The sequence below is a fragment of the Nansenia antarctica genome (genome assembly GCF_963989245.1).
Source record: "Nansenia antarctica genome assembly, chromosome: 14".
In the NCBI taxonomy this organism is placed as follows: domain Eukaryota; kingdom Metazoa; phylum Chordata; class Actinopteri; order Argentiniformes; family Microstomatidae; genus Nansenia; species Nansenia antarctica.
The window spans coordinates 24,425,039-24,445,280 of NC_137684.1; the positions used below are offsets into that span (position 1 = coordinate 24,425,039).

General features: G+C 47.1%; 1 protein-coding gene across 1 annotated transcript in view; it reads right to left on the bottom strand.

The window, feature by feature from the left end:
* Window positions 1-252: 252 nt before the first annotated feature.
* The window catches only part of LOC308170009 (uncharacterized protein), a gene marked incomplete at both ends in the record, with an annotated part of 30,687 nt that continues 10,697 nt past the window's right edge, over window positions 253-20,242 (bottom strand). Inside the window, 19 exons of the mRNA XM_080544740.1 lie at window positions 253-318; window positions 9,039-9,046; window positions 9,502-9,673; window positions 9,780-9,969; window positions 10,205-10,351; window positions 10,562-10,680; window positions 11,511-11,594; window positions 11,870-11,967; window positions 12,792-12,951; window positions 13,124-13,265; window positions 13,727-13,849; window positions 14,039-14,103; window positions 14,724-14,810; window positions 14,954-15,004; window positions 15,283-15,491; window positions 16,397-16,591; window positions 17,077-17,231; window positions 18,030-18,128; window positions 19,751-19,916. Coding sequence (XP_080400866.1) covers window positions 253-318; window positions 9,039-9,046; window positions 9,502-9,673; window positions 9,780-9,969; window positions 10,205-10,351; window positions 10,562-10,680; window positions 11,511-11,594; window positions 11,870-11,967; window positions 12,792-12,951; window positions 13,124-13,265; window positions 13,727-13,849; window positions 14,039-14,103; window positions 14,724-14,810; window positions 14,954-15,004; window positions 15,283-15,491; window positions 16,397-16,591; window positions 17,077-17,231; window positions 18,030-18,128; window positions 19,751-19,916 — 2,336 coding nt within the window. The remainder of the gene's footprint in view (window positions 319-9,038; window positions 9,047-9,501; window positions 9,674-9,779; window positions 9,970-10,204; window positions 10,352-10,561; window positions 10,681-11,510; window positions 11,595-11,869; window positions 11,968-12,791; window positions 12,952-13,123; window positions 13,266-13,726; window positions 13,850-14,038; window positions 14,104-14,723; window positions 14,811-14,953; window positions 15,005-15,282; window positions 15,492-16,396; window positions 16,592-17,076; window positions 17,232-18,029; window positions 18,129-19,750; window positions 19,917-20,242) is intronic.

Sequence of the window (20,242 nt, forward strand, 5' to 3'; positions counted from 1 at the left end):
AAGTATATCCAGCTGCGGACATCACGCCTATCACCCGGAAGCTTGATGGACCATATTATTTCAAGTATATCCAGCTGCGGACATCACGCCTATCCCCCGGAAGCTTGATGGACCATATTTGGTTGGAGTGGTTGGAGCGCGTCATCATGTCAGGGGCTGATGATGAGATACGCGTTTGCGCGTTTGCCCTTGTCGGCCACCGTAGATACTCGTGATCAGAGTTATCCCATCCCCGCCTCTGATCGTAGGGGGTCATGTGCAGATCGACTGGAAGGCCATCGTGTGGGCACTGTCCATGGTCCTGATACTGAAGTGGATCTGGGATCAATGGGGAGCACGTTTCGGAATCGGAGGCACAGAGGTTTGAAATGATGTTCCGTTGTATTTGAGAAGGACATTCTACTGTTTCAGTGTTGTAGGCTGGCTACATCTAATTTGCGTTTCCTTTAACTCTCATAATAACAGGATGAAGACTATAAAGACATTGATTGGTAAGTAGTAAATGTTGACAAGATGTTGAGGTGTGGGTGGCAGGGTGTTTGGTGGGTTGTAATGATAAGTATTATCTTGTCCAAAATTAACATCTGTGTACTTTTGTCTCACAAGGGACCTCATGGACAAGTTGACATTACAGAATAGGAACCGGTTATACGAGTTGATATCAAGGACCACCATTGTCACTAACAACAACATAGTCCACCTGGAGGAGAGTTACGATGGAAGGAAAGGAGGAGGGTGGTCTCCAGGTTCTCTTGATAACTGCACCCCACCAGGTTACAGCGATACTGAAGATGACTCTGACTCTTCCTCTGACACAGTCTACAAACTGGCTTTAAAGCGAAAACGTCAGCATCCCTCTCAATATCATATCTGCAGGCAGTGCAGCAGGTCTATGTGTCCATGCATTGAGAATGTTGGACTGCAGGCTCACAACCCCCACCCCTCCCAATTGGCCTGAAGGAACTTTCTTTTAAAGACAAACAACTTAAAAAGAAAAAAGGCAAGACAGGAATATTTGTGGTTCAAAGCATTTTTATTGTATTTTTTTTTTGAAAAACAATAAAACATTCTGCAACAACGGTCATAAATGTTGCCTTAAGTGAACTGCAATCATTGACATGGTACAGTAAAGTGCTTATCAATGTTTTTGTCTTAGGATTTATTATTTCAAATTGTCTTGAGGATATCAGTCACATTGTAGACAGAAAATCTACATATAACCCCCCTTCAACTCAACTATTTATAAAATGTTTGATCACGGTTATTGACACTTCTTACTTCAATAGGTCTTTCTTACTATATAAAAAGAAACCAAGAGTCTAGGGATAGCTTGTATCCACTCTTTCCAAATAAAAGGCAGTCCAAAACTACTGTGTTGGACAAAAGTAGAAATGGTTATGACCAAGGAAACTCATACCATGGAAGATATCATTAAGACTACAACCCAAGTCTTTGTGCATTTCTGAGAATCCCAAACCTATCAAAATGTAGAGAGAAACTTGTCCGATACTTGAGAGAGAGAGAGAGAGAGAGAGAGAGAGAGAGAGAGAGAGAGAGAGTAAAAGGCAGAAATACTGAATTGAATAGATATTTTCAAAACCCAAAAGATTGCCTTAAATCAGCTGAATGTTTGTGTTGTAGTGCCGGAGGAAAAAGGAAAGACGTAGGCAACGTAATGATAACTGTTTAATCAAAACAACAACTTGTACTCTCAGTACAGGACCAGAAAATGGTTACCAAAACTCGTGTATCTAAACAGGAAAGTGCAACGTTAATAATCCTCCCCTCTGCCCCTAGTGCCAGAACTGGTTCCCTCCCACTACACAACCAACAGTAAGAGGAGAACATGAACCCATAATGTAGTCACTACACCAGCCCCCCCAGTGTTCACCTCAATATTGGAAATCCTCACGGCGAGGAGGGCGTATGGCCCGGCCCCTACGATCGTAGGTAAAGTCAGGAGGTGCGGGAGGAGGTGTGACATCGCCCATCACGTCCTCCTGCAGGGAAGGACGGGGGGCAGCGACGACCGGGGGCTCGCGAGCTGCGGGGGGTTGTCGGGGTCGGAGGGGGGAATGGCCAGGGCGCGGCAGGGGAGGTAGGACTGGAGGCCGGCCTCTGCGCGGTGGCAGGGCCAAGTCCAGGGGCAGTTCAAGGTCCAAGTGGGCCGGTTTGAGGCGATCAACGGACACACACTCAGGCCTACCCCCCATGTCAACCATGAAGTTCTTGGCTCCGGCCTCGATGACACGGAAAGGCCCGTCATAAGGAGGACGTAGTGGAGTCCTGTGGCCATCATGACGAATGAAAACGAACCTCGCTGAGTGTAGCTCCGGGGGCACCCTCGAAGTAGGGACACCATGCTGCGTAGTCGGGACCGGGACGAAGGTCCTGGCGCTGTCCAGCAGGGAGGCGCGCTGAGCGGCGGCGGACCAGGGCTCCGTTGACTTGGGAATGAAGTCACCGGGGACCCGCAGCGGCTGTCCAAACACCAGCTCAGCGGACGACGACTGGAGGTCCTCCTTAGGCGCTGTCCTGAGCCCCAGCATGACCCACGGCAGCTTGTCAAGCCAGTCGCTGTCCGTGAGGCTGGCTCGAAGGGCGGCCTTCATGGATCGATGGAAACGCTCACAGAGCCCGTTCGCCTGCGGGTGATAGGCGGTTGTGCGGTGGAGCTTGACCCCCAGATTCTCCGCCACCGCTGCCCACAGCTCTGAAGTAAACTGTGAGCCACGGTCAGAGGAGAGATCAGCAGGGGTGCCGTAGCGGGAGACCCACACCGCGATGAACGCCCGGGCCAGGTCGGGGGCTGTCGTTGAGGAGAGCGGAACTGCCTCCGGCCAGCGAGTCGTCCTGTCCACCATGGTAAAGAGATAGGTGTATCCGTGCGAGGGGGGCAGCGGCCCTACCAGGTCCACGTTTACATGATCGAACCTCCGCTCAGGCACAGAGAACTGCTCCAGGGGGGCCTTGACGTGTCGATGCACCTTGGCGCGCTGGCAGGCGATGCACGTGTCAACCCAGGCCCTCACATCCCTCTTGAGCCCATGCCAGACGAATTTCTCTGACACCAGCCGTGAGGACGGTTTCCTACCAGGGTGAGACAAGCCGTGTATCGCCTCGAAGGCGGGGCGCCTCCAGTTGGCGGGGACCACCGGTCGTGGCTGACCCATGGAGACGTCGCACAGGAGCGTGGCCCCTGCGTCACCGAAAACCACCTCTTCTAGGCGCAGTCCTGTGTCCGACAACTTGAGAGCCTGGACGGCGGGGTCGGCGGCCTGGTCTGCAGCCATGCGCGCGTAGTCCAAACCCAGTTGGACCGCACCAACCACCGCCCTGGAGAGACAATCCGCGACCTGGTTGGACTTCCCAGCAACGTGCTGGATGTCTGTGGTGAACTCGGATATGTAGGCGAGCTGGCGCTGTTGGCGGTCGGACCACGGCTCCGCCACCTTGGACATGGCGTGCGTGAGTGGCTTGTGGTCCACGTAGGCCGTAAACTCGCGGCCCTCCAGTAAAAAACGGAAGTGTCTGACAGCAAGCCACAGCCCGAGGAGCTCCCTGTCGAATGTGCTGTACCTTTGCTCTCTGGGAGACAGCTGGCGGCTGAAGAATGCAAGAGGCTGCCAGGCGTCCCCAACCCACTGTTCGTACACCGCTCCCACAGCAAAGTCAGAGGCGTCCGTGGTGAGAGCAGTGGGTGCCGAGGGCGAGGGGTGGGCCAACATGGCAGCGCGGGCCAGGGCCGCCTTGGTGTCCTGAAAGGCTTTGACACGCTCCGCCGTCCAGTCCACCGGCTGCTTCAGAGTCTTGCCCTTCTGGGCATCGTACAGAGGCCGCAGGATGTGAGCGATGTGGTGGAGGAAGCGATAGTAGAAGGTTACCATCCCGATGAACCCCTTGAGCTCGCTGATTGTGCTGGGGCGCGGGAAAGCAGCGACAGCTTCTACCTTCGAGGGGAGGGGGGTCACCCCCTCTGCGGAGACCCGGTGCCCGAGAAAGTCGATGGCGTTCCGTCCGAACTCACACTTCGCCGGATTGACAATCAGCCCATGTTGGCTGAGCCGTGTGAAAAGGGCCCGGAGGTGGGACAGGTGCTCCTCCTCCGTGGTGCTTGCGACGAGGATGTCATCCAAGTAGACGAAGAGGAATGGTAGGTCCCGGAGCACCGAGTGCATGAGGCGTTGGAAGGTCTGCGCCGCGTTCTTCAGGCCGAACGGCATCCGCAGAAACTCGAAGAGCCCAAATGGCGTGATTACGGCCGTCTTAGGGACGTCCTCGGGGTGCACCGGCACCTGATGGTACCCCCGTACCAGGTCCACTTTGGAGAAGAAGCGTTTGCCTGCCAGGTTCGCTGAAAAGTCCTGGACATGTGGGACCGGGTAGCGGTCAGGCTTGGACGCGTCGTTGAGGCGGCGGTAGTCCCCACATGGGCGCCACCCGCCGTCTGACTTAGGGACGATGTGCAGGGGAGACGCCCAGGGGCTGCTCGAGCGCCGAACGATGCCCACCTGCTCCATATGCGCAAACTCCGCCCTGGCGATGGCCAGCTTCTCCGGGTTGAGGCGCCTGGCCCTGGCGTGGAGGGGAGGCCCCTCGGTCTCGATGTGGTGCTCCACTCCGTGTTTCACCGTGGGCGCGGAGAAGGTGGGCTTGGTAAGGTCGGGGAATTCGGCGAGCAGCCGAAGGTACTGGTCACTTTCGGCGAGCGTATTGGACCACCCGCTGTAGACCGCCTCCCCCTGCGTACAGGCGAATGAAGCGAAAGTCTGTGAGTTGACCAGGCGCCTGTTCCCCACGTCCACCAACAGGTTGTGGGCGCACAGAAAATCCGCACCAAGGAGGGGAAATGTGACAGCCGCTATGACAAAATCCCACGAAAAACATTGCCCTCCGAAGCACACGTCCACCGCCCTAGTGCCGTAAGAGCAGATAGGTGTGCCGTCCGCGCCTGCCAACTGCGGACCACGCTCCTCCTTCGCCATATCCGATCTCTCTGCCGGAATGATGCTCCACTGGGCACCTGTGTCACAAAGGAAACTGCGACCAGAGGCGGTGTCTTGTATGAAGAGCAGCCTGTTGGTGACGCCAGCGCTCAGGGCCACTACTGAGCGCCGGCCCCGCCGTTTCCCGTCGGTCCGAAGGTGCAGGGTGAGCGGCACCGTTTGGCCTTGGCGCCAAAAGTGGCGTGGTAGAAACAATGGCCCGCAGCGTTACCCTGCTGGCCAGAAGGTCTGGCGTCATCCTTCGCTCTCCTGCGACGGTCGGGTGGCGGGGCGGCCGCGGGAGCGAGCAGGTCGGGGGACCGTTGAGGCATGGCCAAGACGAACCGGTCCGCCTCCCTGGCCAGGGCGCGGGGCTCCATGATGGCGGTGTTGGCCAGCGCCATCCTAACTTGAGCTGGCAATGTGCGCATGAACAGCTCTGTGAAGAGGATCATGGGGTCTTCTGTACCGAGCAGGTTTAGCATCCTCTCCATGCTCGCAGAAGGCCTCTCGTCACCCAAGTCCGACATGGCAAATAGGCGACGCACCCTCTCCGCAGTGGACAGTTCAAATGTCTCTAGAAGCAGGGCCTTGAGGCGCTCATATTTGTTCGTCGTCGGGGGAGCAGACAAAAAACCTACCACTCGAGCTGCGGTGGAGCTGCCCAACATTGCCACAGCATGGTTGTACCGGTCGTCGTCGTCATCGATGTCACTTTTATTGAAATGTGCCTCTACAATAGCAAACCATGCAGCAGGCGTTGAGTCCCAGAATTCTGGTAGCTTGAGAGTGGGAGTGTGCGCACCACGCGTTACCCTGACAGGGGATGGTGATGGCTGCCGCTGGTTTGAACGTCTTCCTCGCCCGGACATTTTGCAGGATTGTAATGTTCGTCGCTGGTTTTTGTACACAATTACGTTAACAAAAATCCACGTCGGGTCACCAGTGTAGTGCCGGAGGAAAAAGGAAAGACGTAGGCAACGTAATGATAACTGTTTAATCAAAACAACAACTTGTACTCTCAGTACAGGACCAGAAAATGGTTACCAAAACTCGTGTATCTAAACAGGAAAGTGCAACGTTAATAATCCTCCCCTCTGCCCCTAGTGCCAGAACTGGTTCCCTCCCACTACACAACCAACAGTAAGAGGAGAACATGAACCCATAATGTAGTCACTACACCGTTCAGATTCTTGAGCAAGGTAGTTTCCCAAACAGTTTCCCGACTGAACACGCTGCAAACAAGCCTGTTTGAATGCCTTATATGGTCAAGGAAGACGGTGTCTAATGTATGCCTTGCTTTCTGATCTTGCAGTTCATTGTATATATATATGAATGAATGAATGAATGGACTTTATTGTCATTGCTACAGTACAGGTACCAAACAACGAAATTTACGAGGGGTGGCTCCCCTGGTGTTAGGAAAGGAAAAAAAAAAAAAAACTTTTACAAAAAATCACAAGAAGGGAAGGAGCTGGTTTACATAAATAAAGGCTATGTACACTATCCACTGTACTATACTGTACAGATGGACGACTAGGGTTGTCATATTGCACAATAGTATTGTTTCACATTTATTTAAAGTGTCACAGTTTGCAGGCATATATGTATATATATATATATATATATATATATGTTACGGTACATGTGGGAACACGGTACATGTGGGAAAACTAGGGTTAGGGTTAGGTGCTACGGTTAGGGTTAGGTTTAGGGGTAGGGTTATGGTTAGGGTTAGGATTAGGGTTAGGGTTAGACATGCCAGCATGTACCAAGTCGACGTAGCACCTAACCCTAACCCTAGTTTTCCCACATGTACCGTAACACATATATATTTATATAAAATAGTTCGAATTAAAAGCTCCCCCTTGAGCAGACGTTAAGTAGATGTAAGTAGGTACATTGTGCTCATACCTCTCTTTCATGGGATATTCACACGGGATTAAGAGCACAAATGACCTCCGCAATTATTACAAATGACTAGAGGTCATAAAGTTTATTATGCATCGGCTGTCTTCACACACCCTACACGTGAAAGTGCAAAACGGAGGGGCCAAGTGGGATTGGGCCTTAGTCCCGTATATTTTCAGTCCCTCCATCCTTTCCTTTCTTTCTGATGTATTTCCTGCAGTTAACAAGTAGGCTACATGTTCTACTGTTTCTTTTACCTGACAATAGTCACATAGTCCAGTTGGATGCTTTCCTATAATGTGGAGAGTTCCGTTTAAGTTACTGAGCCCTATTCTTAATCAGAGACACTACACCATTCACTTCTACAAGGTCTTGATCATTCTAATTGTATGATATTTACAGTATGTTATTATGATATATGAAACATGATATTATCAAACAAAGTCAGCCCTGTCGACTACGTGTTCACTGTGTTGTGTGGAAAAACTGTTTCCCGGCGCATTAGCTATCCACCTGTACATCTCAATCACACAAAGATAACAATGTGACATTTATTTGAATAGTATCCACAAAAACATGAAACATTCATCACAGTGACGTCGATGCGTTCAGTGTTCTTTGTACGCTTTTATGTCACCTATAACACACGTCCATCACTAAACTAACAATGTTCATATAGAATCTACAGATTGCTGGCAGTTTCAGTAGCTGGCATTTATACCCTAAACTGAGGGTCGATTTAGCATCATGTCCAACTATGATAAACCTTGAATTGATTGCAGGAGGAAAACACACTAGGCTATACATTTGCCTACAGTATCCTACATTTACAAACTAATAAAATGAACATTATATTGTTCTTGATTTACAATGTATTTACAATGTATTTACAAACCCAGAACAGTTATTAGTTATTGTAAGAAAATGAAAATGCATTTAGTCTAGTGGAAATGTGGAATATATCGTATATATTGTCATATAGTAAAATGGATATCAAAAAGATAACAAAAACCTCTAACATAAACACTTTCATACAGTATATGGATTGGGGACAGTCTTCATGTGAATTATTTGATTATTAAAAAGAAGAAGAAACTGTTGAAACAAATCTGTCAAGTACCAAAGTCTAACTTCTGAAGATGGTGCATTTCAGGGTTGCTGAAATATGTCCAATGTTTTAGACTAAATTGTACTTCATTGCCTTTCATTTGTAACTTACTGTTACAATGGAAAAGGGAATTATGTTTTGTTTTGCTTGTCAGAAACTAAGCAACTGATAATGGTCAGCTATGCTTCTTTATGATGGGTGAGTGTCTTTATGAGTATACCACCACAGACACATATGACGTAGACAATAAAGTACAGTGTAATCTAAAACATATTGGACCTTGAATTACATTACGTAAAAGTAACCACTTCGTAGCTGCCGGCTCTAAAGGTAAATGATATGTGATTGTCTAGCATGGTGATGAACTTATAAAGATAAAGTATTTGCTAAGTATTAGCTGCACTACTTCCTTTCTGCATACAAAACATCATTTACAAACAAAGTTCTTATTTTCATTGTAACTACTTCATATCTTTTTCAACATTTCAGATGATAGATAAATTGTGATCCATTTGACACACTTTCCAAGCTATAAACTAAACACCCAGACACCCAAAAATAAGGCAAAACTATAAACAAATTTTCATCTTTACAAAACATTGTAAACATTTCTTATCAACTTAGCAAAAATATTCCCTCACATCACAAAAGAATAAAGCCCACATTTCCACATTTGCCAAGAATGAAGGGAGTTAACCAGTGGATACAATGGTTTGCTCAGAAATGTCTTCCCCCATAGCTGAATAAATACAACATAAAATTGTTACAAATTAATACAAATACTGAGGTTTAGGAAAAGGCATTTGTTATTGAGAGCAGACAGAACAACAGACCTGGAGACCCCTAAGTTGACGCCTCCACAAACAACCCCCCCCCCCCCCCCCCCCCCCCACACACACACACACACACACACACACACACACACACACACACACTCACACTCACACACACACACACACACACACACACACACACACACACACACACATAGTTCCACCCTATGTGATCTCATGTCAATTATTGCTGAATGGTACGTTCACCCCTGGGATTGTAAACACCAACATAGTGCTCAGTAGACAAGAGAACCCCCTGTGTAAGTAACATTAACACATCAGGACAACTCTGAGAGCAGAGCGTGGGTCAGATAGGAGTCATGAGGAGCGTTGAGGAACATATTCATTGTATTAGATCTCCTAGAGAACATCGGCCCTCAGACCTGGGCAAGTACCGGTAGTAGTTTTGCCCAGTATCTCAGACATCTCTGCGACATGACAGGATGGTCTGTAGGACGTACAGTATGGTTCTCTCTGATCTCTGATCCCCTCCTTCTCTCTCTTCCTCCCTCTCTCTTTCTCTCTCTCTCAACAGCAGTATGCAGAGGGAGGAACGACCACTTCCCTTGGGTTACATAGAGAGAGTGACATTCTGTGACGACTCATCAGGGCTTCTTCTTTTCTTTCTTCTTCCCGCTCTCTGCTGCCTCCTCTCCTCCCTCACCCTCCTTTCGGCCCTGCTCCATGGAGGGAGCCTGATCGTTGTGACACTGGGAGGAGGTGGTGGGGAGCGGCGTGGAGCTGTCGGAGGTCGGGGACACGGCGTCAGACTTGCACTCTTGGTCCGGGCCGGAGGAGACGGGAGAGGGGGGAGGCTGGGACGAGGAGATGGAGGGCTGTTTGAAAGAAAGGGGGAGTTTGGAGAAATCAATCGCTGTGAACTGTGAATGTGTGTGTGTGTGTGTGTGTGTGTCTGTGTGTGTGTGTAAATAAATACTGAACCTGTAGAGAAATGCTGGACTTGTTCTGGGTCTTCTCCTTGATCTTGGTGAGCGCTCCCTTGAGACCTGATTTCTCCGTCATCTCCAGAGCGGCTTTGAGCAGCTTGGGCGTCTCTGCGCGGGGAGGAGGAATCACCTGGGCCGCCTCCTTCTTCTTAGGCTCTGGCTTCTTATCCTTCGTCAGCATCTTCCTGTGGTCAAAAACAACATGACATCATCAGTCATCCCTAAGGTTGATTAAGGCGCAAACTAAACATTGAAGCAAAAATTATCATACAGTGCACGATTCAACCTCATCATTGAACCTGTTTGTAGGGGTCCAGTTAGACTCTAAATATCAGTGAATTCCCATACTGTAAATGACTCTAGAGCTGGCTATTCTGAACTCTCTCTCTCTCTCTCTCTCTCTCTCTCTCTCTCTCTCACCTGGCTTTCTTGCGGAGCAGCTTCTGGGACTCTGGGTAATGTACCAGGATGTCGTTGAGGTCCTTCTTGTCCAGGATGAACAGGTTAGCGAAGCCGTGCGCCACCACGTTCGCCGTGCGCCTGTTCCCTCCGCCCACTGCCAGCAAGCTACCGTATATAAAGTAGATATTTATAAAATGCCACTTCTAATGAAGTTAAAGGTAGACCAAATATAAAGGTCCAATCAGAGAGGAGACATTAGTAAAGATCCTATAGGAGACAGGAACATATAGGAGAAAGGAACATATACGAACATATAGGAGACAGTCTAAAGTGGCAGTTGGGACAGATAACAGAAGCTAGATTCCGGCCGCTCACCTGATCTCCCCAAACACAGACCCCGCCTTTAGCGTCACAAATATGGTCTTCCCGTCCGGCCCGCCGACCACCTGCACCTCCCCGGCCTTGATGATGTACATCTCCCGGCCCACCTCGCCCTGCACCACACAGGGGGGGGGGATAGACAAGTAATAATAATAATACTATAATTAATATTAGACTTACAGTATATAGCGCTTTTCTAGACACTCAAAGACGCTTTACAAACTGAAAAGATTGAGTAGTAATAATAAAAAGAAACAAAAGATAAATAAAAGAAAGTATAGGGGCCTAATTAAGGTAGTGCTGGGGACACATGGGAAGGGGAGGGGGAGAGGGTTAACTGGTGAAGGCGAGCTTGAAGAGGTGGGTTTTGAGGGCCTGTTTAAATGTTTGGGAGGGTGTTGGCCTGTCTGATGTGGTTGGGGAGGGCGTTCCAGAGGGACGGGGCTGCGGCTGAAAAGGCCCTATCACCCCAGGTCCGGGGTGGTGAATATGTACCTGTACAGATTCTGTATTGTACAATCTAAGTAGGGAGTAGGGAGGCATGTACCTGTGAATCTTCTGTATTACAGCTACAACATAGCAGCAGAGAGCAGATTGTACAGTGAATGTTTGTACATATAAACGGCGTCACAGACACACAGGCTGGGTAGGTGGGAAAGCTAGCCTATCACATCGTGAGCTTAGAATTATAAGGTTCTATCTCCGTTTAGGGTAGTTCAGAGATATTGAGCGTCAAAGTTTTTACATTCCATTATGTTTTGTGAGATGGAACCTTTGTATTTTATTAATTACTAACTAAAAAATGTAAAATTTTAAAAAATAACACCACACAGGCATTAATAAACACCTAATGGATCAGATTATGTAAAAAAACTCAATTCTGACAAAAATTGAGATAGAACCTTATAATTCTAATGTCACGACATCATGCTTTGGACTTTACCTTTTTGCAGACGTAGTCCCCTGGGAGGTAGACCACAGACGTCAGTCTCTTCAGCATGTCAAAGATCATCTGTCTGTCACAACCCTGGTGGGGCAGAGGCCAGGGTGAGAAGTACAGAGTGATACAGTAACACAGCTGTGGTGGTGGTGGTGGTGGTTTTTTCCTTGTCGTGTTCCTTTAATCATATTTGGGGAAAGACAGATTCTTTTTTGGGGGGGGTGAGAGAGAGGATGGGTGAGAGAGAGAGAAGGGATGACAACACCAGGAACCCTGCAGTTTTCGTGGTTGACGCTTAGCCCACTACGCCACCTAAGCGCCCCGGAAAGACAGATTCAACGTGACCCTGACGCTTAACTCACCTGGAAGAGAGCCACTTTACTGACGATGGAGTAGTTGACGTCCACAGCGATGTCCAGCCTCATCTTATCTGGCAGCTGGACCAGAAGCTCCTGCTCATCTATATGAGGAGAGACAGAGGCACAAACACAGTCAACCAGTCATAAAACAATCCAGTCTTTATATGACACATGATCTATGAAGTAAACCTAACATAAACTGTCTAATGATCGCAAGGTTGGCAGATCGGCGGTTCGAGCCCCGGCTGGCCACATGTCGAAGTGTCCTTGGGCAAGACACTGAACCCCAAATTGCTCCCAGTGAGCGGGCCGGCCGGCGCCTTGCATGGTAGCTTGCCGCCATTGGTGTGTGAATGTGTGTGTGAATGGGTGAATGAGAGGCCACTTTGGATAAAGGTGCTATATAAGTGCAGTCCATTTAAACAGTACAGTAGAGATTTCAATAGAACAAGTTTCAAGCATTCATAATTGCTAGGTTAATTATATAAAGCCTATTTTGCATAGAGATGCTCAAAAAAGTACAGTATGCTTGAATATGAATATATACAGTATATATAGATATACACAGTACTCGAGTTGAGGGGGGATGAGGGGGGATGGCATCCCCCCCTGAAATAAAAACGTCCAAAATCATCACCCTTCTAAAACTGCCATCCTCCCTTTCCATCCCTTATGTCATTTTTATCAATGAACGTGGTTTTACTGCTATTTCAACATTTAGTTTTGCGCATATTGAGTAAAATACTGTGGGCGAGGGGGCACGCACACATGCAGTGACATTTTTACCAAGTCACTGACACTGAAGTCACTGACGCTGTGGGGATGCTAAAATTGTCCCCATATGATCAAATCGACCATCCCCCCTGATTTTCTTTTACAACTTGAGTACTGCATATACAGTATGCATGAAATGACATCAGATTACCCAGCATGCCCTGGGACTGCCAGGTATAGTTGTACCAGGTCTTGACCCTGTTCTGGACTTCTTTGGGAATGCGGTAGGAGGCCATGTACTTCACAGTGTTGTCCATACAGGCCCGGTAGTACGTCTGTCCTGCTGTGGCTGCACCAACCACATCTCTCATCTGGAAGAGATTGATCGCCATTGGCCAAAACTGAGTCAACTGCCACCAATTGAAACTGCCGGTCGACAATAGTAACAGTAAAACTGTAATCAGCTGATACTGTGAGAGCAACACGTGGTCTGGAAGTAGGCCAATCAAATCTCCAAACATATTCATGAAATGATTAAACAACCTGTCCAATCATGATGGAGAAGGCAAATACTCCAACAAAGTAGTTGATGAGCTGAAACACAATCTCAAAGAGCGTTGTGGGGTCAGGCAGTCCACCGATGGTGATTAGGGTCTTCACTGCAAAGTAGTAGCAGCGGATGTAACTGAAACACATGGAAACATGTTGTCTGGCTGTGAGAGCGGTAAGGAATAAGATATTGTGAAGATGTAATGATGATGATAATGATAATGATAATTATAATGATAATGATGATGATAATGGTGGCGGTGATTGTGGTGATGATGATGATGATGATGATGATGATGGTGGTGGCGGTGGTTGTTGTGGTGATGATGATGATGACGATGATGATGATGATGGTGGTGGCGGTGATTGTGGTGATGATGACGATGATGATGATGATGATGGTGGTGGTGGCGATGATGATGATGATGATGGTGGTGGCGGTGATTGTGGTGATGATGATGATGATGATGATGATGATGAACGTGGTTGTGATGATGGCGAAGACGACGCCGACAGGAGATTAAATGAAGAAGATCATGTTGATTATAATAACGGTCATGATGAAGAAGATTGTGATCATAATTGATCACCACCCACCTGTTGCCCTTCCCGTCGTAGACCCACTTGGTGGAGCCGAGTCCTTCGTAGGCAGACCCCCAGTAGAACAGACAGGCGTTAATGTGCAGGCAGTACAGCAGGTAGGTCGTGGTCCGGATCACTCTGGTCCAATGAGAAAGTAGCAGAGAGAGATTATTATACAGAGCTTCCTTTTGGCTTTAGCTCGGAAAACCTAAGACCGTGGCTTATTGTATGATAATACAATCAAACAATAAAACAAAGACCTGAGAATGATGATAGACAAAGTGTGAAGACTACGATTACAGTTGACAAAGTTTGGATTTTCTGTACCTGTATACGTAGGCATTTGTCAGGATGGCCTCAAGTCGCTCGTTGAACTCAAAGAAAGAATTGATCTAGAAAAGCATCGTAAGTGCAAACGTTAGATGTCATCGCTGAACAGTATTTGAATTGATGAAGAATATTCTGATCTCCTGTACCCAGTACTCAAGTTGTAAAAGAAAATCAGGAGGGATGGTGGATTTTATCATATGGGGACAATTTTAGCATCCCCACCGCGTCAGTTACTTCAGTGTCAGTGACTTGGTAAAAATGCCATTGCATGTGTGCGTGCCCCCTCGCCCACAGTATTTTACTCAATATTCGCAAAACTAAATGTTGAAATAGCAGTAAAACCACGTCCATTGATAAAATGACATAAGGGATGGAAAGGGGGGATGGCAGTTTTAATTAATTTTAATTTAATTTAGCCATTTAGCAGACGCTTTTATCCAAAGCGACTTACAATTACGAATTACAGGGACATTCCCCCTGGAGTAACTGAGGGCTAAGTGCCTTACCCAAGGGCACACTAGTAGTGGTGTGGCTTCAGGCGGGATTTGAACTCACAACCTTCCGATCCCAAGTCCAACTCACTATCCACTAGACCACCACTACCCCTTTAAAAAGGGGGATGCCATCCCCCCTCATCCCACCTCAACTGGAGTGCTGTACCACACACACTGGAGAGCCTTGCCTTTAGTAGCCGTGGAAAGCGGAGGAGGGGGTTGATCCCAGTTCTGAAATAGAAAAGCTCCAGAGGGACAAGACTGACCAGGTCCATCTGGAACAGAAACACACAGACGAACACCTCTACGGTCAGGGACCGAAGTGAAACATTATCTTAATATCATGGTACGGTCAAAATTGTCTTATTTACAACAGTATTATCATTCAGTGTAGCGATGAAAAGAATACAAATGTTACCCTGAACCGGAAGGATTTGATGTAATTCATTCTCATGTCCTTTTTGTCAAACTGCAATGGATAATAAAAAGACACACATCAATGGTTGTGGCCTCATTATTTTGTTTGTAAAAGGCATGTGATTATAGTGTGATGTACTGTATAGTAGACAACATGCATGAATACTTTGTGAATATCTATGTAAAAACTTTTGTGTGTGTGTGTGTGTGTGTGAGTCTGAGTGTGTGTGAGTGTGTGTGTGTGTGTGTGTGTGTGCGTCTGAGTGTGTGTGTGTGTGTGTGCATCTGAGTGTGTGTGTGTGTGTGTGTGTGTGTGTGTGGTGATCTCACCACGATGTCTCCACCGCGGACAAACTGCAGGCGGGGCTGGAAGACCAGGATGTCCAGGATGTAGATGAGGTCACACAGGTAGTCGGTGAGCAGCCACAGGTAGATGTTACTGGGGGTCTGGTAGGGGAAGGCCCAGCGCACTGGGATCAGCCACACGTTCCAGTTCCAGGCCAAGGTGACGAAAAACAGCCACAACACATAGATCAGGTCTGAGGACAGAGAAAGCAGGGGGTTTTATCAGAGTTACATATTATATGTGACAGGATCTGGTGTCCTCAAGTAGATTTAAAAAAAAAAAAAAAAAATTTGATTATAAGTGCAGATTGTAAGCTTTCAAATGATGTGTCGTCCATACATTGAAAGCTGAAGAAGTTATGCTTATTTGAATGTTGGTACACCTCAAACCAAATACTGGAGAAACTCACCTAGAATAAAAACACAAAACGCAAAACAGCTGCTAGAAGCTAGGAGCTAAAAAGACTAAAATCTAATTGCATGTTTAGCACATCACAACATGCTGATAGAACATCACCATGCTAAAAAGACATAACTACACACAATTAGATGATCACACAGTCCTTGCTTTTGAACACATCCTAAAATGTAAGTTTTGTTTATAAGCCATGTATCACTTGATTGGCTGATTACATATTTGCATTAACGAGCAGTTGAAAAGGTGTACCTAATAAAGTGGCTGGTGACTGTATGTACATTACTGGTACACATTCATGGGAAAAGTGTGTCCAAACTTTTGACTGGTGCTGTACGCATACTTAAGTCTTTGAGAGATGAACCAAGAGATCCACCACTTGGAGGAGCCAAACACTCAGATAAAAGGTACACAGGAAGACTCGAAATAGAGAAGCAAATACGCCAGAGGAGGGGCGATTAGGATGAGTGAGAAAGGGAAAGCAAGAAACTACAGGAAGTCGAAAGAGAAGAAACTAGATAAGGAAAGGAGGAACCAAGCAGGAGATGGTGAGAGAGAGAGAGAGAGAGAGAGAGAGAGAGAGGAAGGGGAGAATGGAGGAGGAGTAAAGCAGGAGAATGAGAAAGGAGTGGTAGAACTAGTAGAAGTAGAAGAGGTAGTCTAGGTGGCGGGCGGGGAGCTCACTGGTGAAGGGGTCGATGCTAGAGGGAAAGCGGTACTGCAGCAGGGCTCGTATCCAGCGAGGGGGGGTCACCTTGCAGCACAGCCCAGACTTGGGGGGCTGTTCCTCCACGTCCCTGTCAGAAGGGGCTGGGTGTGCCCCCTCCTCCTCCTTCTGCTCCTCCGGAGGCGCTGGAGGAGGTGCTGCAGCTGTCTTCGCTGGGGCTGGGGCAGGTCAGAGGTCACAGATGAGAAGCACAGGTCAAAGGTGAAAGGTCAGGTGAATGGTGGTTGTGGTTGGTGTACATGTGGCTGTGTGTTTGCACCTGGAAATGAAAGTTAACCCCTTCACAACAGGTGCCTTCTTTAGCCAAGAACCCGATTGACCTCTACTTGATGTTTATTTGAGCTGATGTCCAAGGTGTTCAAGCTAACTGACGCCATTGTCTGTATGCTCTGTGTTTTTAACAGCATACCTGTATGTGTGGTATTACTTGTAAATAAATGGTAAATGATATTACTTATGTAGCGCCTTTATCCAAAGCGCTTTACAACGGCCTCTCATTCACCCGTTCACACACACATTCACACACCAGTGGCGGCAAGCTACCATGCAAGGCGCTGGCCCGCTCACTGGGAGCAAGTGAATGTTGAACGCATTGTACCTGCGTCCAGCTGTGCTGTGTATGTTATGTATCACTCACAGGCCGGGGGGGTGTCGTCATCAGAGTCATCAGGATCTATAAGTTTCTCTTTGGCTTTCTCTGTCCTCTCCTTAAACATCTTGACCAGCTCCTGCAGGCGCTCGTTCACCACAGTGCTAGCCTGGCTAGCAGACGAGGCCGGACGCTCCTTTAATCTGAAAGCATCTCAGTGTTAGCAGTAACACTCCCCTCACGGAGGCGCTTACAAGTCATTGTCCACAAAGACTAAACGGTTCACCAACAGCTTTTTTCCCCATAGCCATCAGGACTCTGAACGCCTCCCTCTAGCCCCCTCCTCTCTGTCATAACCGACATGCATACGATTGTCTGTTGGTGTCTATTTATTATTATTTTTGGTCTGATGTTGTCTATTGTGCACTTCTTTGTTTTTGTCATTTGTGTGCTGCAGAGATCAATATGCTGTACCGAGAACAAATTCCACCAGCTTTGGTCGTGTGGCTAATAAACTATCTATCTATCTATCTATCTATCTATCTATCTATCTATCTATCTATCTATCTATCTAAGCACACCTAATGAAATATTTCCCTTGAGTTTTCTCCCCCCCCTGACCTGACCCCTATCTATCTACCCTCCCTCCACCCCCACCCAGAGAGCTTTGGACTGTCTGGACATGAACACTTGAACACTTGATCTTTGCACTTCTTATATTTATATTATTTATGACTCTTGCACTATGATGTTGGTTTGCACTGTCTTGTCCTGTCTTGCACCTGTCCTGCTGTAAACCGTGCTCCACTGTCCCAAACCAAATTCCTAACATGTTTACATGTCATGGCAATAAAGTCTTCTGATTCTGATTCTGATTCAACAGCAACAACACTCACTGATGTCTTGTAATTCTGTGACCAAGGTGAACTAGAAGAACTGAAATGTGTATGAGAGTCTTTTTTAACAAGTAAGTAATGTGGAAGTCAGTATTCAGTATTCACCCATCATCTGTGCTGTAGATGCTGGACTGGCTGGGCCAGGCCCTCACAGCCGTCTCTGGCTCCTCTTCATCATCCTCACTCTGGGAGTAAAGCTTCTTTCTGAGGAAGGTAGGCAGGATCAGGAAACAGCACTGTAGCACAGTAAGACACTGGAGAGCTGATATACAGAAACAGAGAGTAGATAGAAATGGAGATGATGATTGACAGAGAGAGAGAGAGAGAGAGAGAGAGAGAGAGAGAGAGAGAGAGAGAGAGAGGCTCCTACAGAATCATTTCAGAATATGTAGAATATGTCTTGCTATTTTCCCCCATGACACAGTATATGGTAGTAGTATGCTTACGATGAACTGATGTGGGCTAAACATGATGGAATGATGATGGCTGAGCATTCCATCACAATGGAGTGAGATGAGTTGAACTAACCTCCCAAGTTCTGAGCATTTCTGAGCTCGAGCTATTGAGACTCTACACCACATTATGGGAAGCAGAAGAGGTGAAGTCATTCAGGGGGGTTTCTAAAAAATGTTATGAATAGTGACGTATGGATTGATGAATCCTGGACGATGTGATAACGATTACATATCTTACATCTTGGTCCAGATATTCCTTGGTTTCTTCTCACTAGGTCAGCCCATGGTTCCATCAACAGGGACAGAGGAGAGAATATGTGTGGAGGTATGTGGGGGAGTATTGATGTGAGGGTTGTGGGAGGTAGTCGGTGCGGTGGGGGAGATGGTGAGGAGGGACAGATGATGCAAATCAGAGAAAAAGAGTGAGACGGAGAAAGTCATAAAGTGACTCAAGGAACAATAAAAAAAAATGGTGGCATTATAGTGCTTAAAATGTACATAATGGAGTGCATTGAATATATCTGAGTATCTATATATGTGAATGTGATTGAATATGTAAAACATGAGGTTGTACCTTGTACAAGAACTGAACTCCAGCTAGAACACTAAGCAGATGACACACTGAAGACAGTGCAAGATACAACTCATCTGTTTATTGCAGTTTACTATTGACATGACCGACAGCCATAAAGCAGTCAATAGAATATAGTATAGAACAAAAAAAGAACAACACAATCAGTACAGCAATCAGTACAGCACAGTACAGCACAGTACAGCACAGTACAGCACAGTACAGCACAACATAGAACAGTATCACAGAGAACTACAAACACAGTGTAAGACAAAGAGAAGAGAGGGATAAGGCATACTAGACGCCATGTACATGCGTAAGGGATACTAGACATCATGTCTACTGACAGTAGGGGGGGGGGGGTTATCCATCAAATAAATCAAAAGCCATTGCACTCTGGAAACATAGTCTAATATCTACTACTGTACAATACACCCATGCTCCAATCTTACTCTTTATCAGCAGATTTGCTGTTCGGGGCCAAAGCAATAATGGAAGAGAGAAAGAACACACAGAGACAGGGAATGTGAAACATCACTGTAGCATCATGTATGCATGTATGCATGAAAGAGTTGCCAATTACTCACACAATACTTATTTTTTTCCATTGTCCAACAATCCTTATTTACCCTAGTGCCATTATTCAGAGCAATCACCACAGTGAGTTATCGAGGCAGAGAGAAAGTCGTGACCATAGGGATAGAGATACAATACAATAGAGATACAATAGATACAACAGAGATACAATTATAGAATGGGACTCTATTTCTATGGTAATGAGACAGGGGGGGGGCACTCACTTCTGGCGGCTGGCTTTGGAGACTTTGGGTACGGTCAGGGTCTTGATGTTGGGGTCTTGGGGGATGAGGATTTCAGGGATGTGTCGGCGCCCCCCTTCCTGCTGGCCATTGCCTGAGTCCACATCCTCCACGTTGACTGCAGGGTGGACACTGAGCTTGGAGCTCTCTGGTGAACGAGGCCACAGGGAACACACTGCGTGACTCTACAGTCCTCTGAGGGTGTCATCACACCCTCAAGGAACACAGGAGCTGCTAATGTCTACACAGTAGAATACAATACACAACAAGTATCACATCCTCAGGGACTCTTCCTCTTTTTGTCAGAGCAAAAAACGACACTTGAGATTCAAGAGACACTTAGCTGAGACACATCTAGAACGACGCAGAATGTGGAGATCACCGTAGTGGTGTTTCATTCAAAGAAAGTGGTGGTGTGACAGCAACCATCTCATCTTAAACCCCACCAAAACTCAGGAGGTTGTGTTAGACCCA